At 63.6% G+C, this 24,948-nt stretch overlaps 1 protein-coding gene across 12 annotated transcripts; it reads left to right on the top strand.

Moving 5' to 3' along the window:
* Positions 1-730: 730 nt before the first annotated feature.
* On the top strand, positions 731-23,050 carry SLCO4A1 (solute carrier organic anion transporter family member 4A1). 12 transcript variants are annotated; one of them, XM_060125195.1, is made up of 12 exons: positions 731-801; positions 9,746-10,536; positions 11,455-11,545; positions 12,554-12,675; positions 13,077-13,188; positions 16,044-16,198; positions 17,513-17,708; positions 18,635-18,800; positions 18,907-19,079; positions 19,326-19,390; positions 19,777-19,925; positions 21,850-23,050. In XM_060125195.1, the coding sequence occupies exons 1-12, from the start codon at positions 731-733 to the stop codon at positions 22,012-22,014; spliced, it is 2,256 nt and encodes a 751-aa protein (XP_059981178.1). In that variant the 3' UTR covers positions 22,015-23,050. The 12 variants fall into 12 exon arrangements, 5 of the variants coding, with proteins under 5 accessions (XP_059981178.1, XP_059981180.1, XP_059981179.1 ...); XM_060125197.1 differs by having other exon boundaries at positions 751-801; positions 9,611-10,536; XM_060125196.1 differs by lacking the exon at positions 731-801 and having other exon boundaries at positions 9,245-9,959; positions 10,089-10,536.
* The last annotated feature ends 1,898 nt before the right edge of the window (positions 23,051-24,948 follow it).

Raw genomic sequence — 24,948 nt, 5'->3', positions numbered from 1 at the left:
AGAGGATCGTTTTACTGAAAAGGCAACAGACGGAAAACAGTGGATTGATTCCCCAGGGGAAGGTGCTGGCCTCACCGTGCGCCCAGGGCACGTCCCCAAAGCCGCATTCCCAACTCCCACGGGCGCCGGGGGCCCGCCACAGGGGCTGCTCCCAGATGGGCGTCCCAGCCCGGACCTGGGTCTAGACCACTCTTGCGCCTCTGCCCCGGCCCCCACCGGGCCACAGGTGGCCTTGCCGAAGGGGTAGTGCGGGAAACTGCCTCCCTCCCACGTCCTCTCCCAAAGGTCTCGGCCCTACACGCCCTGCTTCAATTCCGAGTCAGTTCGAAACCGAGTAGTCGCGCGGCCTGGGGAACACACTTCACCGCTCGGCTCTCGGTTTCCCAGCCTGTAGCTCGGAGATCGGGGTCTCTTGGGGTTGGGAGGGATTAGTCAGCGAAGGCGCGCGCCGGCGCCCGTGCGGCGGCGACCTGGGGGATGGAGGGGGCGTCCCAGCCCCCGCCTCTCCTCCATTCGCCCCGTCGGGTCTCGCGCCCCCTCCTCCCTGCTCCAGCCCCGGGCCCCGTCCCTCGCCAGCTCCCTCCCCAGCCGCGCACTCAGGCCTCTGTCGCCTCTCAGTGGGCGGGCCCGGGGGGGGCGCGGCCCCAGACCGCTCGGCACAGCCATTGGCCGCAGTAGGTGAGGCCGGGCAGCCTCCTCCCCGCGGCGGGGCGGGCCCGGGAGGGGATGAATGAAGCTGGAGTGGGCGCTGAGCGGCAGCCAGAGCTTGGTTCGCAGAGCGGCGGCTGGGTCCTCTGGACGGTGAGTGCTCGGGGCAGCGTGGGCCGCGGAGGGTCAGGCCACCTTCGTGGGCGCGCCGCCCAGGTGTGCCGGGCCCAGACCTGCTGATGTCAGGAGCGCGGCAGGTGCCCTCAGACGTTGGGCGGGGACCAGGGGATCGGGGAGGCCGCGCGGGGCGGGACTCGGGGCGCCGGCAGTGCGCCCCAAGCCCCTCCGCGGCCGGGAAGGCGGGACCGAGCGCGGACCAGCACCCCACATCCCGCCTGCCTCCAGGGAATCGGCTGCACAATGTGCCCCTTCTAGCTGCCCGCTCCCCAGGCGGGGAGCTTCCGAGGAGGCGGGCCGAGGGGGAGGGGATGGATGGTGGTTGGGGTCAGGCGGGGATGGGGGGAGCGGCCAGGGCTAGCGGCCGGGGCAGGTGGCCGGGCGCGCACGCGGGCGCAGGCCACGAGAGTCGCACCAGGGACAGATGAGCCTCCCGGAGCTGCAGGCTTGCGGCGGGGCCCACACCTGCGGCGGATGCCGCTGCCACTGAGTCAAGGAGGAAATCGTCTCGAACTGAAGTTTCTCGCGGGCGGCAGGGCTTTGTTCGCGCCAGCCGCGCTCCAGGCATCTCGGGGAGGGGAGCGCGGGCGGAGCCGGCCCCGCGGGCCGAGCTACTGGGTGGGCGCGAGGGACTGGTCCCAGCCTGGGCGATACGGGCCACACCCCTGTCCCCGCCCCACTACGCGAGGTCCCCGCGTCCGGTAGAGAGCCGGCACTGGAAGACCGGGCGCCCCTGGGCGCAGGCGGAGGCTGAGGGAGGATGGAAACGAGGGGCCCACCCTCTGCACCTAGTGGGCACGCTTGGCTCTGGACGGGAAAACCTAGGCAGATGCTGAGATTTCCAGCCCGGAGGAGCAAGCCTGGGCGGTGTGGAAGCCGGTGGGGAGGAGCCCATCAGGCAGTGGGGTCCGGGCCCCATCCCCCATGTGAGTGCCTGGAGGCTCCTGCTGCCAAGGTCAGACTCGGTGATGGGCCTGTTTCTGTCTGGAGCCGCCAGGAGCTGCAGTAGTTTTCCACAGTGAAGGAACCAGCTTCCTAGTGGCCGCTTTTCGCGGCGCTTTGGGGAACTTGGGTTTCCTCTGTCTAATCAGAAACTGGCTCCCGGGGGCTGGCGGGGCGGTGAGCGGTGAGCATGGCGGTGCCGTGAGGTTTCCTCTGTGCAGCCTGGGGCAGATGGACGTCAGAGGAGAGAAAGCACTTGGTTTTAGCCGGGTTGGAGGGTGACTCTAACACCGGCAGCAATCATAATGACCACAGGCGTCTTTGTTGGTCACTTAGGATGCTCAGGCCCTGTGTTGCGTGCTTTGAGCGTCGTCTCATTGGATCCTTACCACCACCCACGAGGGAGCTACTATCGCTCCCATTCCACAGATGAGTAAACCGAGGCACTTGTCCAAAGTCACACAGGCAGAACGTGGTGGAGAGGTTTGAACCACATTTGTGTGATTCCAGACGTTTTACAGCTCTGTTCCTGGGGGAGAAGGAGGCCCAGGAGGGCCAGGCCTGACACAGAGTGGGGTGTCCCGCCCAAAAGATGGGCGGCACCTAAGGGGACAAGAGCATTTGGCCAGGACAGTCCAGGCCTGTGGGATGCAGGCGGGATGCCTCTGGGCCTCCACAGCCCAGCTTTCCCACGTGCTGCTGGAGGGAGGGAAGGGAGAGCCCTCTTGGTCGGACCCACGCACCCCTGACTGCCCTGAATCAGCAGGACCCGTCCTGCCGGGCAGGGCTGGCAGATATCGTCTGGAAATTCTTCACGGGGCTGCTTCCGTCCCGGGTGGCTATGACCTAATCCATGGTTCCTCGGGTGTAGTCCCTGCAGCAGGTGCTGGGCAGATCCCAGCCACGCCCTTCCCCGCCGCTGTGGTGAGGTGGCTGGGAGCCTGGAGGTCAGGATGAGGGCCGTGTGAACGAGGCAGGGTGAGGGCCGTGTGAACGAGGTCTCGGGGCTGGCATCTGGTCCTGTCTGAGTGCCCAATTCCGAGCAACTCGACTTGGAGAGCCAGCAGGTAGTGACTGACGCCAGCAGCTCAGCTCTCACAGGTGGAGCTACGGCGAGCCATCCAAGTGGGGGCCCCTGACCTCCTACCGTACAGCTGTGGGGGGGGGGGCTTGTGAGGCTGTGCGGAGCGGGGGGAGGCAAAGTGGGGGAGGGGCCGGGAGTTCCTCGGCACAGACGCCTCTCGGCTCAGCTGATGGGCCAGGCCAGCTTGGGAGTCCGAAGAAACCTGTGGTTTCCTTCTAAGATAGCCGTGCACACACACAAAAGTACGCTCACACGTGTGCACACGCGTACACACCCTCACTCAGCCAGCTGAAGCCCCGGGTGCAGAGCTGCTGGCCTGAGGCCCCAGGGCACACGTTACCCCCCTGCCAATCAGCCTGCCTAATCCCGCAGGCTCTGACTCTCCCCAGGGCACAGGGGAGGGAGGCCTCCGGCAGTGGGGCATACTCCCACGGTCCCTCCACCTGCTGCCGACCTGCTGCCGCCTGGCCGCCTGGCCGGGGACAGCCCGGGAGGGTGGGACAAGATTCCCCCTTGAGAGGGGGCTCCCTGGGGAGAGCTGCGTGCCTCCTGCGAGGAGGACAGTCCCTTCTCTGTACAAGGAGGGGCTCTCCAAGGCCAGGAGAGCTGTCAAAGGCTTCATCAGAGCTGCTCCCGGCCTCAGACGTCTTTCCATGAGAATGCCGGCAGCAGAACAGCAGGGAGGCCTGCCTGAGGGCTGAGCGGGTGCTCCAGGGCCGCCAGCGCCCTGCTGCCCCAGTTTGGGGGTCACATGGCTGGAGCACCCCGGAGACTTTGTCCTAGGGCGGCGGTCCAGCACGGGGCCCGGGGGAGGGGGCCCGGCTCGGGGGGTGGAAGTCACATCCCTAACGTGGGTGCGCCCGTGGTGGGGGATTTCACGGGTGTGCCGTGCGCAGGAGGGGGCTCAGCTGAGCTGGGCCGTGGGACGGGCGTCGACGTGATGGTGGCGGCGTGCCGTCAGGCGCCCTGCCCTGCAGCCCGGCTCCAGGCTGTGTGTGTCTTGCTGCCACCGGCTCTCCGCAGCCCGTGCTGTTTGGATTTGCAGCCGGGACAGTTTGCCGCTGGCTCGGGACAGCCTTGGGTGTGGCAGCTGTGAGCTCCTGTTGGCAGGACGGTGTCCCGCGGCCCCAAACCCGCCGCCCGGCACAGGCCTCGCACAAGCAGGTGTTGGCACAGGACTACCTGCTGCATGAGTCAGGGGTCTCCGGAGAAGCCCAGCCAGTAGCAGATAGGTCGCTATAGAAAGAGACTAATTCTAGGAGCTCAGCCCACGTGACTTTGTAAGATACGTGGCGGGCAGGCTGCAGGCCCGGCAGAGGTGATGTCGTGGCTGCCATCTGAAAGCCGGCAGCCTCAAGACCCAGAGAGAGCAATGATGTTTCCATGTGAGTGAAGGCAGGACAAAGCCAGTCCCAGTTCAAAGGCAGCCCTGCAGGGCAGCTCAGGGCTCAGCCTTTCCGTTCTATTCAGCCCTTCAGCTGATTGGATGAGGCCCACGGGCTCTAAATATACCGATTCAAATGCTAATTGATTCCAGAACCTTCCAGAACCGCCCTCACAGCCGCACCTGGAATGTTTGCGCAACGTCTGGGCGCCCTGGGACCCACCAGACTGACAGGTAGAAGCTATAATCATTCCGCTCTTGGCTCTGAGATCATGGACCGGGCACCAGACTCTGAGGCATGGGCTCCGCAGAGGGGAGGGAGGAGAGGCCGGGATTTAGATGGCATCGGGGTCTCTCAGGTGAGGATACCTGTGCACTGGACCTGGGATGCTGGCGGGAGCTGGCCCGTCCTTCCTGGGGTGCAGTCTCCACCCAGCTTGGCTGCAGTCACCAGGGCCCCGCTCAACCACCAGCCAAGCCTGAGAATTCAGGTCCCGGAAGAGGCACCACACCTTGCATCAGGCCTCAGCAGCAGGTGGGAAGCAGATACGCTTTTTTGCTAAAACGATTTCCAAGCGGAGAGAAACCGTAGGCCACGTGCACACACTCACAGTGCCCAGAGGGGACCGTAGGCCACGTGCACACTCTCAGTGCCCAGAGGGGGAGTTGGTGGGGAGGCCTGACTTCCACCCCAAGCCCAGCTGTGGTGTCCACTCCTTGGGGGAGCCAGCTGGCATCTAAGTGGTGCTGCCACTGGACTCTGCAGCCCCTGTCACCCTCCCACCAGCTTGACCACAGGGACCTGAGACAGAGGAACAAAAGGCAATGGCCTCGGGACCACCAGCCTGGCCTTAATGGGTGTTGGCCACCTGCAGGGAGTCACCAGCCATGAAGTCACCTTCTCCTGGCTGAGCCCCGCGGGGAGTCAACTCTGGCCCTCTCAGAAGCATGTCCAGGAAAGAAATCACCCCGAGTGGCCTGGGTTGCACCCCCAGGCCCCAGCAGCGTTGTCGTGAGGGTGCTGATGACCAGGAGACCAAGACAGAGCAGCTGGCCGTGCCCACCCACTCCACGTCTGAGTCTGCGTCCTGGTCTCGGCCGCGGCGGCTGAGATGCCCTCGTGCCGGAGCTGGCAGCTCCTGCAGGCCCGTTTATGCAGCAGACCTTTGCCGTGAGATTCAGTCCTCGAGCTGCACACACAGCAAAGTGTCCTTTAAGTCCGGGGCAGGCGTCAACATGACTGTCCGTGTCCATTTCTGGAGCTGTCTCCTGACACCGTACACGCCCAGCAAGTGTCGCCCGGGCACAGCCGCGTGAGATCTGGGTACAAACTCGGGAATCTCCCCCTGAAGACCCGAGAACGTGTGACCGTCCTCGTGGCTGTGAGATTCCAGGTGTCACACAGCCCGGACCCAGGATCCGGCGCTGCCTGCCGACGGAGGGGACATTCCAGACACACTGGCCCCACGTCGCAGGTGTTTCTGTCCGCCTTCCCCCCCACCCCCACCACACCTCACACCTCAGCGCCTGCGTCATGGGAGGGCCCAGCCTCCTTTCTGATCAAGACGCTGCTGTAAGGGTGAACGCCTTCCGGCTGGAACACAGCAGGTGGAGCAGAATCTGGGCTTAGTGAGAGATTGGGTCGACGCTGTCCTCGCGCTGCCTCGAAGGTGGGCGGGGGCGTGCAGTCTGCACTCAGGCTGCTGTGTCCTGGCCATCACAGCCGCTCTTGATGGACCCAGGGAGGAGAGCCCGGGGCTGCCCACCCGAGCGGCGCCATCTGCTTCTCATCCCGTGCGGGTGGTGACCACGCCGGTCGCCTGGCTGGTGTCTAAGATGGGATTTTCAGTCTGAATCAACAAGCAAGTGATGTGCCGGACTGCAGGTTGACTTTATGTGTTTACGTCAGAGATCAGAGCTCTTAGCTCAGGTAAACTTTACGCTGACGTGGCGCTGTTTGGGCCACACACCAGTGGGACTGGAGTCTTGTTGAGGGTTTTATTTTCAAATAGGAAGGACTCTATTTCTTCATGACCATCCCTAGTTGCGCTAGCTCAGCGATCTGGCCGCCCCCTTAGCCCTGCTGGGGTCCGGTCCTTCCCGTCCCGGCCCCTGCATTTCTCCTTGCGGGGGATGGGCGGGATGGTTAAACAAGCCCAGAGCTGGGGGGAGGCGCTTCTGCAGATCCCTCCTAGGAAGGCCCACCCACCAATAACAATTCCCCGGCCCAGCACTGACCATCCATCCCCACAGGCCGCTGGAGCGACCTCTCAGAGCAGCCGCTGTCCCTCGGCCCGCTTGGATGCCTTCCCTTTGGGGCCACCCCAGGTGGGAAGGGGTCCAGGGCCCTGCTGGTTATGTGCATGCGTTCACGTGTTTCCATGTGGAAGGTGTGTGCACAGATGGGTGTGTGTGCGTGCACATGGCGGAGGAATGCATCCCCACAGCACGAACACGCGGCCGCCTCTGGGCGAGGTCGAGCTTTTTCCGCGTTTCTGTTTCGGGAGCCCGTCTGAGCCGCGGGGCTGGTGGGAAGTAGCGCTGTGCTGTCTCGGGGCTCACGCCTGTCACCGTCTGCTCTGTTCCACGGCGGCCCAGGTGCCTACAGTGCCTGCTTTGGGAGCAGGTGCGTGGCTTTCTGTCCCTCCTGGAGGCTTGACGGTCCTTCACGCGGCGTGAACTTTGCTCCTTCCGTGGGCACCCTCCTCGTCCGCGTGACCGAGCCTGGCGCACCAGGGCGCACGGAGGAGGTGGTGGCTCTATACATACAGCCCTGGGCGTGGTCGCGGGCCCTGGGGAATGACTCAGGCGGGAGGCCTCGACATCTGACTGCCGATCGCCTGGCAGTGCCAGTTTCCAGAGCAAAGACTTGGCCCCGTGTGTCAATGCCACACAGTTGGTCGTGGTTCTTTGAGTGAAACGTTGGCGAGGACAGCCAACACGCTCGTGGGCTCTGAAGCCGGACCACGTGGTCTCGTCCTAACTGGCCCTGGATGGCTGTGTGGCCTTGGGGAAACGCCTGACTCCTCTGGGCCCACTTCCCTTTCCTGTACGATGGGCTGTGCGTGGAGCTCAGACTCCGCCAGGAAGTGGGATGCTGCGTTGTCTTATGGCATTTGTGCCCACGGCCTGGCCCCAGGGAAGGCAGGAGAGGAGGCCGGGGTGAGGCTAAAATTAGCTAAGACGGCGCAGCGGAGGAGAGGCAGAGGTCTGGCAGAAAGACCTGGCGTCCCAGCCTCAACGCACAGGGTGCGAGGGGATCAGGAGAGGTGGAGCTCCCAGACCCCCCCACACGCAAAACTGCCTCCCAGACCCGGGTGTGGTCCCACCACGGCCCACTCCCCTCACCCTGGACTGCTTCCCAGTTTGCAAGGTTAACACAAGGTAAAGCCAATCTTTTGTTTAAAAACAGTCCTAACCTGGAGGCCCAGTGGTTAGGACTCTGAGCTTCCCTTGCAGGGGGCACAGGTTCGATCCTTGGTCGGGAACTAAGATCCCTCATGCCACGTGGCTTGGCCAAACAACAAAAAACAAAACAAAACAAAGCAAAGCAAAGCAAGCGGACAAACGAGACCAGCCCACAGAAGCCGAAAGCCTGTCGTCGCAAGGGCTGAAGGACCTGCCCGTGGCCAGCATGGCTGAAAAGTCCTCTCTGCCCTCTGCCAGCTGGGCCCCTGCCAGGCGCAGCTCCCCCAGAGGCACCCCACGTCCCCTCCCGCCCCGCCGCCCAGGACTCTCAGTGGTACCGCCCTCTGCACTCACCACTGGGCTCACGTCCTGTTCTGAGTATCTGTTAGACTCCACCTCCCTCCAGGCCTGTGGTCTCCTGGAAGCCGGGCCTCCTGGGGGGCTGCGTGAGCGTCCTGTAACGAAGGACCAAAAACTGGGGGCTTAAAAGAACAGAACTCTATTCCCCGCCCAGTTCTGGAGGCCAAGAGTCTGAAGTCAGGGTGGGGGCAGGGCTGCCCTCCCTCTGGAGGCTCCGGGGGAGGGTCCTTCCCACCTCTTCCAGCTTCCCCCAGGCGTCCTTGGCTTGTGGCCTCATCACTGTAGTTTCTGCTTCCGCCGTCACGTGGCTTCTCTAATAAGGACACTGTCGCTGGATTTGGGGCCCTCCCCAAGCCAGGAGGACCTCATCTCAAGTCACCGATCACATGTGCAAAGACACTTTTTCCAAATAAGGTCATGCTCAAGGTCGGGAGGATGTATCTTTTCGGGCCGGGGGTGGGGACCACCGTTCTGCCCCTCCACGTCCCCGGCTCGGGGCCCAGCAGAGTGGTGCTCTGTGACTAGCTGCCTGAAGGACTCGGTCCACCAAGCCTAATCTGAGACAAGTCTGGGGGCAGCGGCAGCCCTCTGGGCAGTGGCCTCTCCCGACATCACTGACACCCGTGCGCGGTGGGGGGTCTGAGGCCGCCTCGGGCCCTGAGTGGCCGACAGCGGGTTCTCCCTGTGTGCCTGTCTGGGTCCAGAGTCCTTCCTTTAAAGGACAGTAGCCGCAGTGGACCAGGCCCCCCTCCATGACCTCATTTTACCTGTCACCTCCTTAGAGGCGCCCCCTCCAAATCACTCCCATTCCAGGGGACACGGTTCAGCCCATAGCGAGAGGTAACCCGACGGAAGTGTGTTGAGTTTGGCAGAAGACCCTCGCACGGGGCCCCCGGGGCTGTGGGTACAACCAGGGTCAGGTGTTTCCTGTCACGGCGACTGTACCTGTGCCGACCGGCTTACTTCTGTCGGGAAAGTCAGCGTTTTTCCTCTTAAGATGCAGAGTGGTTGTTGCCACCTGGGGGGTCCAGAAAGATCTGTTTACCTGGCAATAGGTCCCGCCTTTTCTCAAAGCTTGGGGGTGTTGGGGGTGTTTGGGAGCCCCGGGAGCCTCGCGATGCAGCCATTTCTCAGGCCCGACTGAGCTCCTTTTGGTCCGTGGGCTGGGAGTCAAAGTGAGGGCCCAGATAGGGCAACGGGAACAGTCCGGGCTGGGAGTTTGCAGAAAGATGGGGTGCGGGGCTGCGACCTGCAGCGGCTTCAGCATCTCGAGAGACCAGGCACGGGCGAGGCCCAGCGCCAGCCCACCCTCCCGCCAGGTGCCGTCCCGGGGGCCCGGGTGGGCCTGCCTGTACCCCCTTCCTCACTTCCCACACTCTCCACACGCTGGACTAAGTTGGATTTCCCTTTCATGCTAAAGAACACAAGGCCGGCCGGGTGTGAGTTCAGGGAAGATGGAGGCCGGGCGTGGAGTTGAGGGCGGGCGCGGTCAGCTGCCCCTGGTGGAGCGCACAGCTCGGGCCGGCGAGCCAAGGCCGTGGGGAAGGTGCGGGTCGGGGTGGACCAGGGGCTCACATGGCGTCTGATTCAGTCCTTCTGTGTCTCAGCTCCACTCTCAGCTCTGTGGCCTCATTCAGGCCGGGGGCTGCCCTCACTAGGCTGGGTAGCGGACAGGCAGAGCCGTCGGTGCCCCCGGGGACAGGCCGGGGGAGGGTTCTCCTGGAGATGGATTCTTCCCGCAGATCGGACCGCCGCTGGAATTCCGCATCCACTCCCGCTGCCGTCGCTGTCACGCCCTCGGAGATGCCGCAGCTGGTCTTCCCCGGCCCCCCGCTGGCCACCAACAGCGAGTGTGACCGCACGGCCCCCAGCAGGCGGGCGTCCCTCGGCTCGCCCCTGAGCCAGCCGCTGAGCCGGCCGCAGCCCGAGAAGCACGGGCCCCAGGCGGCCCGGGAGGTGCGCTACGTGGCGACGGGGCGGCCGGACGAGGCCTGCGGCTGGCGGGCCTTCGCTCCCACGTGCCTGCAGGCCTTCAACACAGCCCGGGGTTTCCTGCTATTCCTGTGCGCGGCCTCCTTCCTGCAGGGCATGACCGTGAACGGCTTCATCAACACCGTCATCACCTCCATTGAGCGGCGCTACGACCTGCACAGCTACCGCAGCGGCCTCATCGCCAGCGCCTACGACGTGGCCGCCTGCCTCTGCCTCACCTTCGTGGGCTACTTCGGGGGCCGCGGCCACAAGCCCCGCTGGCTGGGCTGGGGCGTGCTGGTCATGGGGGCTGGCTCGCTGGTCTTCTCGCTGCCCCACTTCACCACCGGCCCCTACGAGGTGCAGGTGGACGAGGCCGTCGGAACGTGCCGGGCCAACCGCAGCGCAACCTGCGGGGGCCACGCCTCTGGCCTGTCCAGCTACCAGCTGGTCTTCATGCTGGGCCAGTTCCTACACGGCGTGGGCGCCACCCCGCTCTACACGCTGGGCGTCACCTACCTGGACGAGAATGTCAAGTCCAGCTACTCGACTGTCTACATCGGTGAGTGGGACGGGTGTGATGGTGGTGACGCCAGCCGGCCATCTACTCAGAGCCCTGCCCCGTCCAAGCCCCCTACATGCGTGTCCCTGTTGGCCACACGCGGCCCCAAATGGCCCCAGGTGCTCCTAGGCGAGGTGACACCTCAGGTGATGGAGGTGGTGCTCGCCAGCCTCAGCCCGACCCCTGGCACATCCCACAGGGTCTGGAGCGCGGACACTCGTGGTCCGGTGGTTAGGGCTCTGCGCTGCCACTGCAGGGGGCCCAGGTTCGATCCCTGGTCAGGGAACTAAGATCCCGCGAGCCGGGCTCGGCTGGTGGCTGGGCTGCAGAACTGGGTGCTGCCACGCCGCCCTCGGGGGTTGGGCTCGAGCCCCGAGCTGCCCCCGAGACCCTCTCGTTTATCTGGGGTGAGATTTCCGCGTTCTCAGCCTCAGGCCAGCCGCTTCTCCAAATCCCTCCTGCGAGGTCAGCTCTCCCAGGGAAGGGGTCGGGGTCAGTGGAGAGCCCGCGGCCGACGCCCCGGCCCAGCCAGATTTGCCCGCTGTTCTGCTCCGTTACGTCCACCTTGGACTCTGCTCATCCGTGTCACGTAGCGGCTGCCGTTCCGGGGGCATTTGGGACCCGGGTGAGCCTGCAGCGCTGCATGGGTGCCGCCCTCACCCTGCAAAATGAGTCTTAGGATCTTTGCTCTTCTGAGGGGGAAAGAGTCCAAATGGTGTCTTTAGGGGCTTTGAGGGAAATAATTTTAAAACACCTTGAAAGACTGATGCCAGCCGATATCAGACACAGTGGAGACTGTGCAACGAAAACCCCAGTTTCAAGGAGTTCATGCCTGGGGATGGGGGTGGAGGTGCAGAAATGCAAGCGGGGCCGGAGGGGTGGCGCAGCAGGTCCCCGACAGCTCTGCTTCCCTTCCAGCCATCTTCTACACCGCGGCCATCCTCGGCCCCGCAGCCGGCTACCTGGTCGGAGGTGCCCTGCTGAATATTTACACTGAAATAGGCCAGCGGTGAGTGACCTGGGCCCACAGAGAAGACGCCCACTCTTGGGGCAGGAGGACGCGGCCCGGGTGGGGCAGGTCCAGGCCGACCTTGCTCTGGTGGACCTGGGAGTCTGGGCAGCTTGGAGGGTATGGCCTGCGGGAGGGGACTGCATGGATGGACGGCCTCCCGAAGCTGGAAGGGACCAGGCCACAACTGCTCCAATGCCCTTTGCAGAACCAAGAGGGGATTTCCTGCTGCCACCGGGAGGTTCTTTTTTGGGGGGGGTGGTCTACACCAAACAATTCTCTGGACACCGGCTGGGTGTCCCCAGTTCACCTCAATCTGACACTGACTTCTGGAGTCAGCTCAGACCCCACAGGTAAGCGAGAGCACCCACACTTCAGATGCCAACTGCAGTGGCGGCTCCCAGTTACCCACGCTTCCGTCCAACCTGGCTGCAAAGCGGAGGGTCCTAGGACCCCGCCTTCTAGGAATTTGCTAGAATGGCTCACAGAACTCAGGAAAGCACAGCACTGGCTCAGTCGCCAGTTTCTTTCCCAGAACACAACTCAGGGGCAGCCGGCTGGCCTCTGCCAGCCCCTTGTCTCCTGTCCACCTGGCTGTCCAGCCCAGGGTTCTTTCCCACATACCTTTGAATTTAAAGGTGCACTTGTGTGCAGGCGGGGGTCGCAGGCAAGCCCCCTGAGCTTCACGAGGCCAGGGCGCCAGCCACCCACCCTCTGCCCTGCCCCTCCTGGGCCCCCAGCCCCTATGGCCTCGTCGGGAGGCAGCCTCGCAGGTCCCAGAGGAAGGAGTGGGCCTGGGCAGGGTCCCCTGGTGCATGTCCACCCCGTGTCCGTCCCGATGCCCTCCGTCCACTGCTGGTCCCAGACCGGGGGTGGTGGGGCATCAGGGCGGGGGCCTCACGCAGAGCCTTTGGTCTCCGCCTCTCACCGACCGGCAAGCAGGATGCCCGGCGTGCGTGCCCTAGATGCTGTGAGCACAACGCTGTCCCCACGTGCCTCTTCCCGCAGGACGGAGCTGACCACCGAGAGCCCGCTGTGGGTCGGCGCCTGGTGGGTGGGCTTCCTGGGCACTGGAGTGGCCGCCTTCCTCATCGCCGTGCCCATCCTTGGCTACCCGCGGCAGCTGCCAGGTAGGTGCGTCCCGCAGAAGGACAGCCCATGCCCTGCTCCTGCTGCCTGCCAGGAGCGGTGGGGCCGGGATCGTCGTCCTCTGGGTGGGGGCTGCCATCCGGCAGGGTGGCCCGGCCGGTGTGCTCCCTCCAGCCCTGCGGCCTCTGCCCGCTCGGGGATCACGGAAGAGGCTTGTTTCACCGGGCGATGGGCGCCCCTTTCAATACCTCCCGTCTCCCTCTGGTCCCAGGTTGGGCCCGTGGGCTCTCTCCCACCTCGCCATCCCTGCCACCCGTCACCGTGGTGCATCTGTACGGGCCGTCTGTCTGGGCGCCCTCGTCCACCGGCTGGTCCCACACCCAGGAGGAGGGGCATCGGGGCCTTTGGTCTCTGCCCCTCACAGATGTTCACATCCTTCCAGGCTCCCAGCGCTACGTGGTCATGAGAGCATCTGACACACACCAGTTAAAGGACAGCAGCCACGGGGTGACCAGCAACCCCGACTTCGGGAAAACCATCAGAGACCTGCCTCTGTAAGGACTTGGGGGGCCTCTTGTCTGTGTCTGTGTGTCCTGAAGACCCTTTAGGATCCTACACATGCTGGGTCTTGACCCTAAGCTAGGAGAGTCCTGTGACCCCTCCAGGGCCACATGGGGAGCCCACAGCCCCTAAACCTCCTTCTGACCCAACCATCTTCAGGGCTTGGCCCCAAAACTTGGGCTCAGGGATTAAGGGGGAGCGGACAGAGCCTCCTGGCTTGGGGGAACCGAGGGCCTGGTGCGACGGAAGGCCCGGGGCCTCAGCCTCATGGTGCCCACCCCTCACTTCCCGGGCCTGCGGGGGACCCAGGGACACGCACGCAGGGACCCGTCTGCAGGCTCTGGGGGCTCTTCCTGACGCCTCACGGTCACGGAGTGAATCCCTGACGCTCGGCGAGTTGCCCACAGCCAGCTTGTCCACAGTCCCCAGGAAAGCAGCTGACCACCCCCCCAAGATCATTCCCCAGGAGTCACCCCTGCACCCCGTTCTCTGACCGTTTCACCGGGAGTCACCTGCACGTGCCCACGGGGCTCCAAGGAGGGGACCGTCCGGCTGCCCGTCCTTGCCGCCCTGCGGCCGCCCCTCCTCTCGGGCAGTGACCTCTCGTTTATCTTGTCCGTGACCTGGTCTTACTGTGCTGTCTTCACACACTGTTGGGACAAACAGAGCCTGGGCTGCTGGGGCCTCAGAGGGACAGCGTGCGGCTGGGGGCTCCTGGCCGGCCGGTGCCCCTCATCAGGGCATTCCATGGGGGGCTCTCCTGGCCAGGGGGAGGCGGCCCTCGGAGGGTCCCCTGCCCGAGCCCTCGGCCTCACTGAGCGCCCACCTTCCCCGCAACTTCCTGAGCCCGTGAGTGTCCACGTGGCAGGTGGAGGCTGTTAGTGGCGGGAATGAGCCCCCGCCGTCTGTCTTCAACACGGGGAGGGTGACGTGGGGTCAGGGAACCCCCCTGGCTACCCGTTGCCTGGTTAGACCCCCCCAGAAGAGCCGCCCACTCAGGAGGCTGCCACCGAGGCCGGCAGAGCTGGCCCAGGGCCACGGTGGCCGCGGAGGCAGGGTCGCCCAGGCAAGGCAGGCTCGCCCCGTGCAGCGGGGGCAGGGCCACCTGGGGGCACTGGCACCGACTGCGTCAACAGCTTGGTCCCCAGTGGACCCGGGGGGAGGCCCGAGATAAGGAGGTTTATGCCCAGGCTTGGTTCCCCAAACCGGTTGCTGATAGTGAAATAACTACCGGAACATGGGCCCTCTGTCAAGGTCAGGACTAGTTCTCTGAGCAAATTCAACATGGGAGTTGCAGCCAAGCAACCTGCAGGCTGAGATTAAGAAATAAGGAAGTTCACATACTTCTGGGGAGAGTCACCCGCCCCTGAGCCCAGGCGAGCCTCCCCGAAGCCTGGGCAAGTCTGGGCAGGACCGGGAAGGGACAGGCTGCACTTGGGCTTCCCCTCAACACACACGCACACACGCACGCACACACGCACGCGCACACACGTGCACACACGCACTCTGCTCCCAGAGAGCCCCACCAGGATGGCATTTCCTCCGCATCTTGTTTCCTTCATGGATGTGGGGCTTGGGCTGTTGACCAGAAAGAAACCTTTTCAAGTCCTTGAGTTTGAAAGTCAGTTTTGAAGGAATTGGGTCCCTGTTTGAAGCAGGATGGGGAAGGAGGCCACTCTGCAGTTACCCTGAGAAGCCGCAGGGGCCGGGGGTGGGGGGCGACTTCCTTAGCGTCAGTTCCCTCCCAGGGCACGAAGGCTAACTGGCCACCCTGCATGCCCCTTGGCAGAATCTGGTTTACTGCTGGCCTGTGTCCTCAAAACGAAGAACACCGGAGTGTCAGGGTGTCTGTGCTGCTCTGACGCGCACAGGGAGGCGTCGGCATTGACGGCTGGCCGGGTGGGGGCCTCCCTCCCGGTGGAAGATGACCCGTAGGGTCGGTGGGGGCTGGTTCTCTGGGTGGAGGCCGTAGCTGCAGACACGGAGAATGTGAGCGAAGGCAGCCTTGTCGGAGCCGCTGTGATAGGGGTCGGACCACAGTCGTTTGTCACCAGGCTTTGCCTGCTCATGGGTGCCCGAGATGGACCCAGGGCTCCAGGGGAAATTGTCCCCAGCCCACATCACTCATGAGTCCTGGACCTGCCATCTGGTGGCTGAGAGGGGCTGGGCCCGGGAAAGGCAGGCGGGGTGTAGAGCCGTGTGCACTGGGTTCAAGGGGGAACTCTCAGGCCAGGTCCAAGGCCCATTTCTCAGGCCCCTGGCATCACTACACCGGCCACTGCCCCCCAGGTGCACACCAAGAGAAGTCGGAGAGACAGCCAAGCCCACACAGCGTCTCCCTGGAGGGGCCTCTCGGTCCAAGCCCTCAGGGATTTCTGTCCCTCCTTTTCACCAGCTGGCGACTGAGAAGTGGTCCCACCCCTCAGGCCCCGTTCCCCTCTCCTGGGGGCCACCCAGTCCTGGACTTGGTGACAGCCGCCTGCCCCGCCGCCTCCGGCTCCTGGCTCAGGCCCCTCTGCTGGTTCTCCCGGCTGCCCCGGGGCAGTTTCAACAGTGTCACAGTCACTCAGGGTCTCTTTCCCCACTGCAGCCGACCTCTGTGACAGCGGCTTTCACAAGAAGCCACAGGCTCTGGGCCCGGTGCCAGCCCTCCCCCTGCCCCAGCCCAGCCCCACACCCACTCTCGGTTTCTCTGGAGTAAATGTGGGGTGCCCCTGGCTCTCCCACACCCCACTCCACTCGCCTCTCAGAACCAGGCTCTTTGTGCTCAGTTGGGAAGGGCCAGGGCTCTGGCCCACTCTGACCCTCTGTCTCTTCTCTCTGGTCTCCATTCCCCGCCCACATCCAGCTCCATCTGGCTCCTCCTGAAGAACCCCACGTTCATCCTGCTCTGCCTGGCCGGGGCCACAGAGGCCACGCTCATCGCTGGCATGTCCACGTTCGGCCCCAAGTTCCTCGAGTCCCAGTTCAGCCTCAGTGCCTCGGAAGCTGCCACCTTGTTTGGTGAGAATGCTCCCTCAATCTTGTGGTGGTGGGGGTCCTCCGTCTTTTCACTGGTTCTCAGAGACTGAGGGGCCTTTGAAGGTCTCTTCTAGAAAGACGGGGCGCACATCCTGGGCGTGTGGTCCCCCCAGGCAGGGGCCCCGGAGCAGGTGTCTGGGCTCTTACACAACAGCTCTAATCACACCTACGAAGGCTGCCACCGCAACGGGCAGGACAGTCCTTCCCGAGGGCAGTTTGGGAAGTGCTGAACACAGCCTGCTGACCCGTTCTCTCTGCCGCCCCCCTTGCCACCCAGAGCCTGCACCTTATGCGTAATCCTGGCTTGTGGCGGAGAGGGTATGGGTGGCAGGTCCCACCATGCTCCCTCGGGCCTGGCGGTCCCCGTGAGCTAGGCAGTGGGTGTCCCGGGGTCTCCCTGAGGCTGGAGCCCTGGGCCTGCCTGACCGGAGGCGTTCAGTGGCCAGAGTGAGAGTCCCCCTCAGACCCCCCCCTTCTGGCCCTGTCCACGGGTAGCGCTGGGCAGGGGGGGGCAGCCACAGCCTCAGCGAGAACCTGCCAGGCAGGAGGTGTATGTGGGTCGATCCTGGCCGAGCGCCTCCCCCCAGGGAGGACGGTGTCAGACTGGGGCTCCCCGGTGACTAGTGCCCCAGACTCCCCTCCTTGCTGGCCTCTTGGCTGTGACCCCACCTGCAAGAGCCCCACCCCCGCCAGCTGCTTCCCTGCCCCACAGCGGCCGACAGCCCTCCTGGGACAGCTGTGTCCTCTGGGTGCCCCCCTCTGCCCCCAGAGCCGGTCTCCATCTGGGGAGACGGGCTCACCGCACCCAGGGTCTTTGAGATCTCCTCCGCCCTTGGAGAGCCCCCCCTCCCATATGCACCCCATCCCAGGGCAGGCCTGGAAGCCACATGCCGATGAAGCCCAACTTGCTATACCAAACGGCGGCCACCAGCTTCTCCAAACACCCCCTTGTGGTCAGACTCCGCAGAGGCCGTGTGGGCCAGGGGAGCGCGATTGCCCTTGGGTCTCGCCAGTGGGAGGGGCAGGGCCCAGGGACCTCTCCTCCTCCCTCTCCTGCTCTGCCCCTGCACCCCTGGGCCTCTGAGCAGCTGGCCGGGTGGCCTCCCCAGGCTCCGAGGCCCCCTGTGAGCACCGGTCCGGGTCCTCACATCGAGAGCAGAGCCCGGTGCCGCCACGCAGACTGGGGCCATGGCTGTGGGCCTCTGTCTCCCATCGCTAAAGCGGAGACCAGGCCCAGGGGGTTGCGGGCCCCACCCCGTGGCTCCGGGACGTCACCGAGCCCCTCCCTCCCCACAGGGTACCTGGTGGTGCCGGCGGGCGGCGGAGGCACGTTCCTGGGCGGCTTCTTTGTGAGCAGGTGCAAGCTCCGAGGCTCGGGCGTCATCCGGTTCTGCCTGCTCTGCAGCCTGACCAGCATGCTGGCCTTCCTCGTCTTCTTCATGCACTGCCCCAACGTGCCCATGGCGGGCGTGACCGCCAGCTACAACGGGAGGTAGGGGCCAGGTGGCCCCTGGGCGAGGGGAGACCTCTGCACACCTGTTGGGGGCACCGGTGGTCCCTGGGGAGGACGGGGGGTGTCGGGCACTTGAGGTGAGGTCATTGGAGATGGTCGTAACAGTAAGGATGGTGTCCTTAGCGGGGACCGATGGCCAGTCACTCACACGTGGCACCTGAGCCCCAGTCCTCTGTCTGTAAAACGGGACAGTCCCAGCCCCACCTCCTCTCTACGAGTTGTCTTGGAAAGTGGGGCTCCCGTGCGTCGCTGCGTTGGGAACGTGAGGGGAACAGCCCGCTGCGGGTGATTTGGGAATACCTGACGTAGACGCAGGTGAGCGATTGCTGGCCGGGAATTCCCCGTAGAGACGGCAGTGTGAGTGCCGAGGGCAAGGATGCCATCGTACCGTTACAGCCAAACTAGGCAAGAGTTGGTGCAGGGTGGAGGGCTTGGGACCACGGCAGAGGGAGGAGTCTAGCCCTTGGGCGCCTCCCAGATAGTGCTGAGCGGGAAGGAAGGAGCAGGACGAAACGATGCGTACAGTGTGCTCCATCTGAGCGCAGAGGGAGCGTGCGTGTCTGTGAGGGCGCAGGTGAGCCATCTGTGGAACGTCCACGCCTGCGCTGTAGAGCAGGGACCGGGGCCACGGGGACGCTTTGCACCTGGCACTCAAGCAGTTTTTGCACTTCGAGCCCTGTGAACGCACTGCCTACCCAGAACCAAGCCAGGTAGGGAGTGCGCCGCGCAGGGCTGGTTTGCTCCGCTCTGAGCACATCCAGCGATTCTAGGAGACAAGGCGATGCAGGAAGCCCCGGTCCTCGGGTGGAACAAACCCAGCGAGTTTGGAAACCTGCAGACATGGGCCCTCAGGGACCAGACCCCACGCTGGCCTGCGCCCCACTGTCGCTCTCTCCCACCCGCAGCCTCCTGCCCGAAGGCCACCTGGGGCTGACAGATGCCTGCAACGCCGCCTGTGGCTGCCAGCCAGAGCACTACAGCCCCGTGTGTGGCCCCGACGGCCTCATGTACTACTCGCCCTGCCACGCGGGGTGCCCGGAGGCGGCCTCGCCTGGCCCCGGTGGCCAGAAGGTGAGTGTGCGTGGCTGCTGCCCAGGCGGTCGGTGGTGCCCGGACGCGGGGCGGGGCGGCCTCCGCCCCTTCCTCCTGTAATCAGCGCTGTCGTTGCGCTCCCCAGGTGTACCGAGACTGTAGCTGTGTCCCTCAGAATTTTTCCTCTGGTTTTGGCCATGCTACCGCAGGGAAATGCACTTCAACTTGTCAAAGAAAACCCCTCCTTCTGCTTTTCATATTCGTTGTAATTATCTTTACCTTCCTCAGCAGCATCCCTGCACTAACGGCAACGTTACGGTAAGCCCGGGCCTGGGTTCCCTCTGGCCCAGAGCCTTCCCTTTGCAGCTAAGGCGGAGCTCTGCAGACCCCTGCGGGGTACGTGCCGGGCCCCCCGGAAAGCTGTGGCAGGAGAGCCCTAACTGCCTCTGTGAGGTGCTTGCCACCTGGGGATGCGGCCTGGGACTCGGCCAGGACGCGGCCACTGGCGTGGGGTGTGACTTGGCCACGCCTCCCGGGCGTTGACGCGCCGGTTTTCCGTTGCAGGTGTGTCTGTGACCAGCAGCGATCCTTTGCGCTAGGAATCCAGTGGATCGTGGTTAGAACTCTAGGTACTGTGCTGTGGGAGGGAGCCGGGCGTAGCTGTGGTGTGCATTCACCGCACAAGGGCACGCGCCGGGCTGGGGTGCGTCCCCGCACGAGGCTGTGCCCGCCCAGGGGAAGGGCTCCATTCCCTAACCGTCCGCTAGAGGGACCCGTGGCCATGTTTTTGCCCAGAGGGACCCATTTCCTCATTAACACACGGGCTCCACCAGAGTCGAAGACCGTGGGGACTCTCCCGGCATGGAGGCAAGCCCCCAGAGAAAGGACCATTAAGCCCCCTTTGCACCCGCTGTGAACACCAGTGGCCGAAGCCATGTTCCTTAGAGCCCGCCTGGTCTGGGTCTCTGGACGCCCCCGCGGGCTGTCCGGGTACTGAATGTGCCTCTCTCCGCAGGGGGCATCCCGGGCCCCATCGCCTTCGGCTGGGTGATCGACAAGGCATGCCTGCTCTGGCAGACGCAGTGCGGCCAGCAGGGCTCCTGCTTCGTGTACCAGAACTCGGCCATGAGCCAGTACCTGCTTATCGCAGGGCTGGCGTACAAGGTGAGTGGGCTGGCCTCGCCCCCCGGTGCGCTGGCGGCGGGAGAGAGTCCCAGAGTCTGCTCCAAAGGGCCGAGAGCCTTTTCCAACTAGCTCGGGCACCTGGGCATGCCACTGGGGTCTTCCCACTGGAGCCCCGGGCATCATCCTGCAGCCTGGCTTCCAGAAGTGGGATCCTTCCCCCTTTTGAGCTGTTGTTGTTGGGGATCGTGATGCCGTGATGCCAGTGGCGGGAAAAGTGGGACAGCAGGCCCAGGTCACAGGGGCTCACTCTCCAGACCCCCTGCCCTCCAGGGCCCTCACCATCCCGGCTTGGTGGTTTGCCCCTGGGCTCTGGTCAGCTAAGGCTTTGGAGAAATCAAAACTGCTCCCCCTGCAAGAGCCCGGGCAGGCCTGCTTGCTCTGGGCCGGGTCGCCTGGCTGGGTCCACAAGCAGCGCTTCTCCTTCTCCATCCTTAGTGGGTCTTGAGTTATGTCCTGCTTCTTAGCCTGACCCTCTGCTGTCAAGCTGTTAATGGAAACTTCCTGCTGTGTCTCTTGGCGTGTGCTACATGGGGTGAAGCACAGTATTTATATTTTGAGTTTCCCCCGTTGGAGGAAAAGGCATACAACCTCCCAAAGAAAATGAAATCCTAGGGCTGGTATATAAGAATGTCTTGGATTTCTTTGGGTGGAGGGTGGACTCGAGAACGTCCCACTGGCAGAGCCTTTTCGGGAGGGGCCTCAGAGACAGAGGATTCTCAGCCACCCTTGGGTTTATCTCCCCGAAGATTAGCTTAAAAATAGCCAAGTGTGAGAAGGGATTTGCGCGGCTCTGGACAAACGGGTCAGTTCAAATAGACGCACCCCGCGCAGGGAGCCGGCCCTTGCTCTTCTTTTTCCCTGTGTTGTAGGGTCCCTCGGCCAGAGCAGCAGGCTGGACCCCGGGACGGCTGTCTGCCCAGATAGTCCCCCCGCGGCCTCGGCACAGGGGTAGGATTGGCTCCCAGAGTCAGTGCTAATTTTAGCGGGGGTGGGGGCAGCCGGGTGCACCCCCGAAGTGCTATCCCGCTCGCTCATGGGGCCACAGAGTGGAAACAGCCTCTCGTTCCTGTGGCTTCAGGCCCATCTGCCTGGGCGGTGCTCCAGGAAACCCAGGGTTCACACGCTGAACGCACACACCCGTGTACAGAGGCTAGCACGCGCGCCCACGCTGTCATCTTCCAGCCTGCGCGTGATTCCCAGGGAGCTCAAGGTGGTGGCTGTGGTGGAGTGACCGCCGAAGCTGGCCACCTCTGACTTAGGTTCTGGGGTGGCCATGACGAAAGACCCCACACCGGGTGGCTCAAACAAATTCATTTTTTCTCGTTCTTGAAGCCAGACGTCCAAAATCAAGGTGTCTCCAGTGCCTGTCCCCCCGGGGGCTCTGAGGGGACTCTGTCCCGTGCCCCTCCCGGCTCCTGGCGGCTCCTCCATCCTTGGGGCTCCTGGGCTTGTACACTCCTCACCCTGTCTCTGCCTCTGTCATCACGGGGCTGCTCCCGGTGTGTCACTGTGTTAAACCTTCCTCCCCTTTCTCTGTTTGGACACCTGGAGTCCACCCTAACCCAGAGTGATCTCAAGATCCCTAACTTAATTACATCTACAAAGACCCTATTTCCAAATCAAGGTCCCATTCACAGGTTCCGGGGGTCAGGACTTGGACACATCTTTTGCGGGGACCCCCTTCAGCCCACGACAAGCACCTCCACTTCATCCAGTGCCTCTGTATTTAAGTCAAATCATACTTTTCATTCCCCCCTAACAATATTGGGGTCCAGGCTAGGGACTGGCTATGCAGAACGGGTGGACCCTCTGGCCAGAGTAGGGTTGGTTCCCCAGGACCTCGTGAGGAAGCCGGGGCTGGGCGGGTGGCCCAGGAGAGGCCCAGCGGCTCCCTTCTCCCCAGGTCCTGGGCTTCGTCTTCTTCACCACTGCCTGCTTCCTGTACAAGCCCCTGTCGGGGTCTTCGGACGGCCTGGAGGCTTCTCTGCCCAGCCAGTCCTCAGCCTCCGACAACCCCACGGACCTTCAGGAAGCCCCCTCAGCCCTCCAGATCCAGAGCGACATCTGACAGCCCACCCGCCTGCCCGGGGGCACGGGCCTGCCGCGACACTTCCTAGGAACACTATCTAATTTCTCCCCGGAAGGGGTGACCCCTCCCTGATTGATCCCCGGCACTGAGGACCCTGCAAAGCTCTGCCACTGGGTCTGGGGGGACTGAGCCTCAAAGGCACGGAGGAGAAAGAACGCAAGACGTCCGAACGGACGCCCCTGCCCCAGCCCCCCAGACCTCGCCAGAGAGAGTGGGGTGACCGGCTCTTGGCTCGGACGGAGCGGCCCACTTCCCGGCCGGATGCAGGGCTGCCTCCCTCTGGTCCGCTCACACTCTGGCCCTCTCCCACGGACTTAGCCAAAGAGCATCCCCTGGGGCCTCAGGGTCCCTCGGAAACACGGACAGCTGTGCTTCCAAAGCAACGTGTGCGATACCTACGTAACTCCGTCAGTAGTTACGAAAAGTGCGAAACCACCTGTGGACTTCGGGGAGACACTTCTGGCATCCCTTGATTTCTCCTTTGAATGGCGGATGTGGAGCTGGTGGCTGCCCGGCGGTTTACAAGCTCTCTTCTCTCTGGAGACGTTAAGGCTGGTGATGCTGGCGCTGTTGGAGCTGCTCCGTGGAAGGGACAAAGCACCCACCCCCGTGGGTGAGCCGGAGCTGGCGGTGCTTCTGCGCGGGTCCACACCATCCTGTGCGCGGCCTGGCCCTGACTTCCTGTGTTTCTCCTGATGCAGTGGAGGCCGGCGGGCTGCCGTCCCCGGGGCACATCCACGTGGACCCCTCTCCTGCGTGTGTTCTGAACCTGCCATCACCTCCTGTCCTTGGGGCCACAGCGCTGCAGCAGGACGGGAGCGACTTGCATAAGGATGTATTTATGGACGCGTATTTTGCATAAACACCTATTTATAGAATTTGTTTTTTACCTGACGGTGTGCTAAGCACTTGTGAATTCTACCCGGAGGGTGTCGGGACTTGCGTGGAATGTCTATTGTGGGTGATCTCAGTTAAAACTGTGGGTATGTAAATATATTTTAATATTTAAAGCATATATTCCTGCCCCGTGTGTTTTATTTCTACAAATCTGCAAAGTTCGGCAGTTTTGCAAATCCTCCAGGTGGGCTTTCGTGAGCTTGTTTCGCCATGGGCTGCCCGGGGTGAGCACTCGCTTGGCTGGGTTCCCCCGGTGGGTGTCCCCCCACCCCTCGAAATGACCCCTCCGCAGCTGTGACCCAAGAGTCTCCTCCCTTCAGGGCCCAGCACCCAGGCTCGTGGGGGGGGCTGGGTCCTCAGCCAGTGTCCCACTTCCCGCCACTGTCAAGGCATGCTGGGATTCGGTCAGGGTGGCCAGCGCTGCGGTCAGCACACATGTGCGTGAACACGTGTACGCACGCGTGAGAGCCGGCACTGGGTTACTCTTTCCCTAAACGTCCAAATGTGGCAGAGCCATGACCAGGCTGGGCCGCGACCCTGTCTGCTTCCTCTCCTGAGGGCCAGAGGATAGCGATGGCGGTTCTCAGCGACGCTTCTTGGAAGAAGCAGAAGAGAAAGGATCTGGCTCGTGGCTGCTATCAGAAGGTGGCTCCTCCGTCTGGGGCCTCATCGCACAGGGCGCGTCAGGCACCTCTGCCTCCCACTCTGGGAGGGTCTGTGAAGTCCCCGGAGTCCAGGGGTGTGGACGGAATGGGCTGCTTAATTGGATCTGGGTGGGAGTCCCCCAGCACCAGCTCTGGCTGTGAGCTCCGAGCCGGCCCCCAGCCCCGCACCTCACAGGGAGCCCAGAGGATCCGCAGTTGTGGCCGCAGGCACCGGGGGCGGCACAGACGCATCCTAGGCACAGGAATCCAGGCCCACGGGCCCACCTGCCCACACGGACCCCAGTCCCTTCCCCAGCCAGCGTCCCCTGCCCCGCAGATGCAGGACAAAACAAAATGGGGGTCTCTCCCTTCCACTCCCCTGGGAGACATTTCTGAGATGTGAGCTGGACACCAATCCTTCCTCAAATCCTGGCCCTCTATTTGCTGGGAACTGGGCAGGACCTGGGTTTAAGCAAGGAACAAACAGGCTCGCGGCCTTACAGACGACACCCGACCATTAACTGAGCATCTGCCCCACGTACCTGCCCCGCCCCAGGCCCGCGAGAGCCCCGCCAGCCGGGCCTGGAGTGCACCCCCTCGGGGGCGGGACCCCGGGCCCCTGGCAGAGCCCATGCTCCTGCATCCTTTACTCCTGTCTTTGCCCTGGAAGGGGTGTGTCTGTGGTGTGTGCATCTGCTGAGCTGGGTGGGAACTTATTAAAAATGACATTTAAGAAAAAACAGCTTTAGTGAAATATAAATGACATGCGTGTAATTCACCCATTTGAGGTGAACGGCATAGTGGGCAGGTTGGGATGTTTCAAAGAGCATATACAAAACAGCCCCTCCTTGCTGACAGCGCGCATCAATGTTTCAGTGACACAAACAAGCAGAATTTGAAATGAAAGGCAGGGAAACCCCCAAGAATCGGAATCAGATATTACAGCATCAGAGCATCAAACACTCCCGGGGAGCTCTGGGCTGTCACTCGAGTCCCCGTGGTAATTAAGCAGCACGTGTCAGGCTGGTGGGCTGGGGAGCAGAGATGAAGGGGGAGATGCAGCCTGGGGGTTGGGGGGAGGGGCACAGGCAGACCGGAAGCCAGGCCCTCGGAGCGGCAGAGGCTCCGCGGAGACCCCTCTGAAGGGGAGACACTGCCCGAGGCAGAAGCCCAGCTGGGAGGCTTTCCAGGCCCACCTCCTCCTGCGAGCCGGGGCCGGCAGGAGGCACCGGCGGATTTTCAGGGTGGAAGGAGGATCCACATCTCCAGCGCCTCCATCTGCAGCGAAAACCAGTAGCCAGAGGATGCTTTTACGACAAAGACAGGTCACACGCTCCCTCCAGAGGTCCAGGCCCCGCCCTCCGGCCACACC

This window comes from Lagenorhynchus albirostris, chromosome 15, assembly GCF_949774975.1.
Source record: "Lagenorhynchus albirostris chromosome 15, mLagAlb1.1, whole genome shotgun sequence".
Classification (NCBI taxonomy): Eukaryota; Metazoa; Chordata; class Mammalia; order Artiodactyla; family Delphinidae; genus Lagenorhynchus; species Lagenorhynchus albirostris.
The sequence above is the reverse complement of the archived record's forward strand: the minus strand, read 5'-3'. Positions and strand labels throughout refer to the sequence as shown.

Excerpts from the sequence above, each read along its gene's own strand:
- SLCO4A1 (XM_060125194.1), top strand. The coding sequence starts at position 9,579 with ATGGCGTCTGATTCAGTCCTTCTGTGTCTCAGCTCCACTCTCAGCTCT. Across the intron at positions 10,537-11,454 it reads CTACTCGACTGTCTACATCG|CCATCTTCTACACCGCGGCC; the intron begins GTGAGTGGGACG and ends CTTCCCTTCCAG. Across the intron at positions 16,199-17,512 it reads GGAAGCTGCCACCTTGTTTG|GGTACCTGGTGGTGCCGGCG; the intron begins GTGAGAATGCTC and ends CCCTCCCCACAG.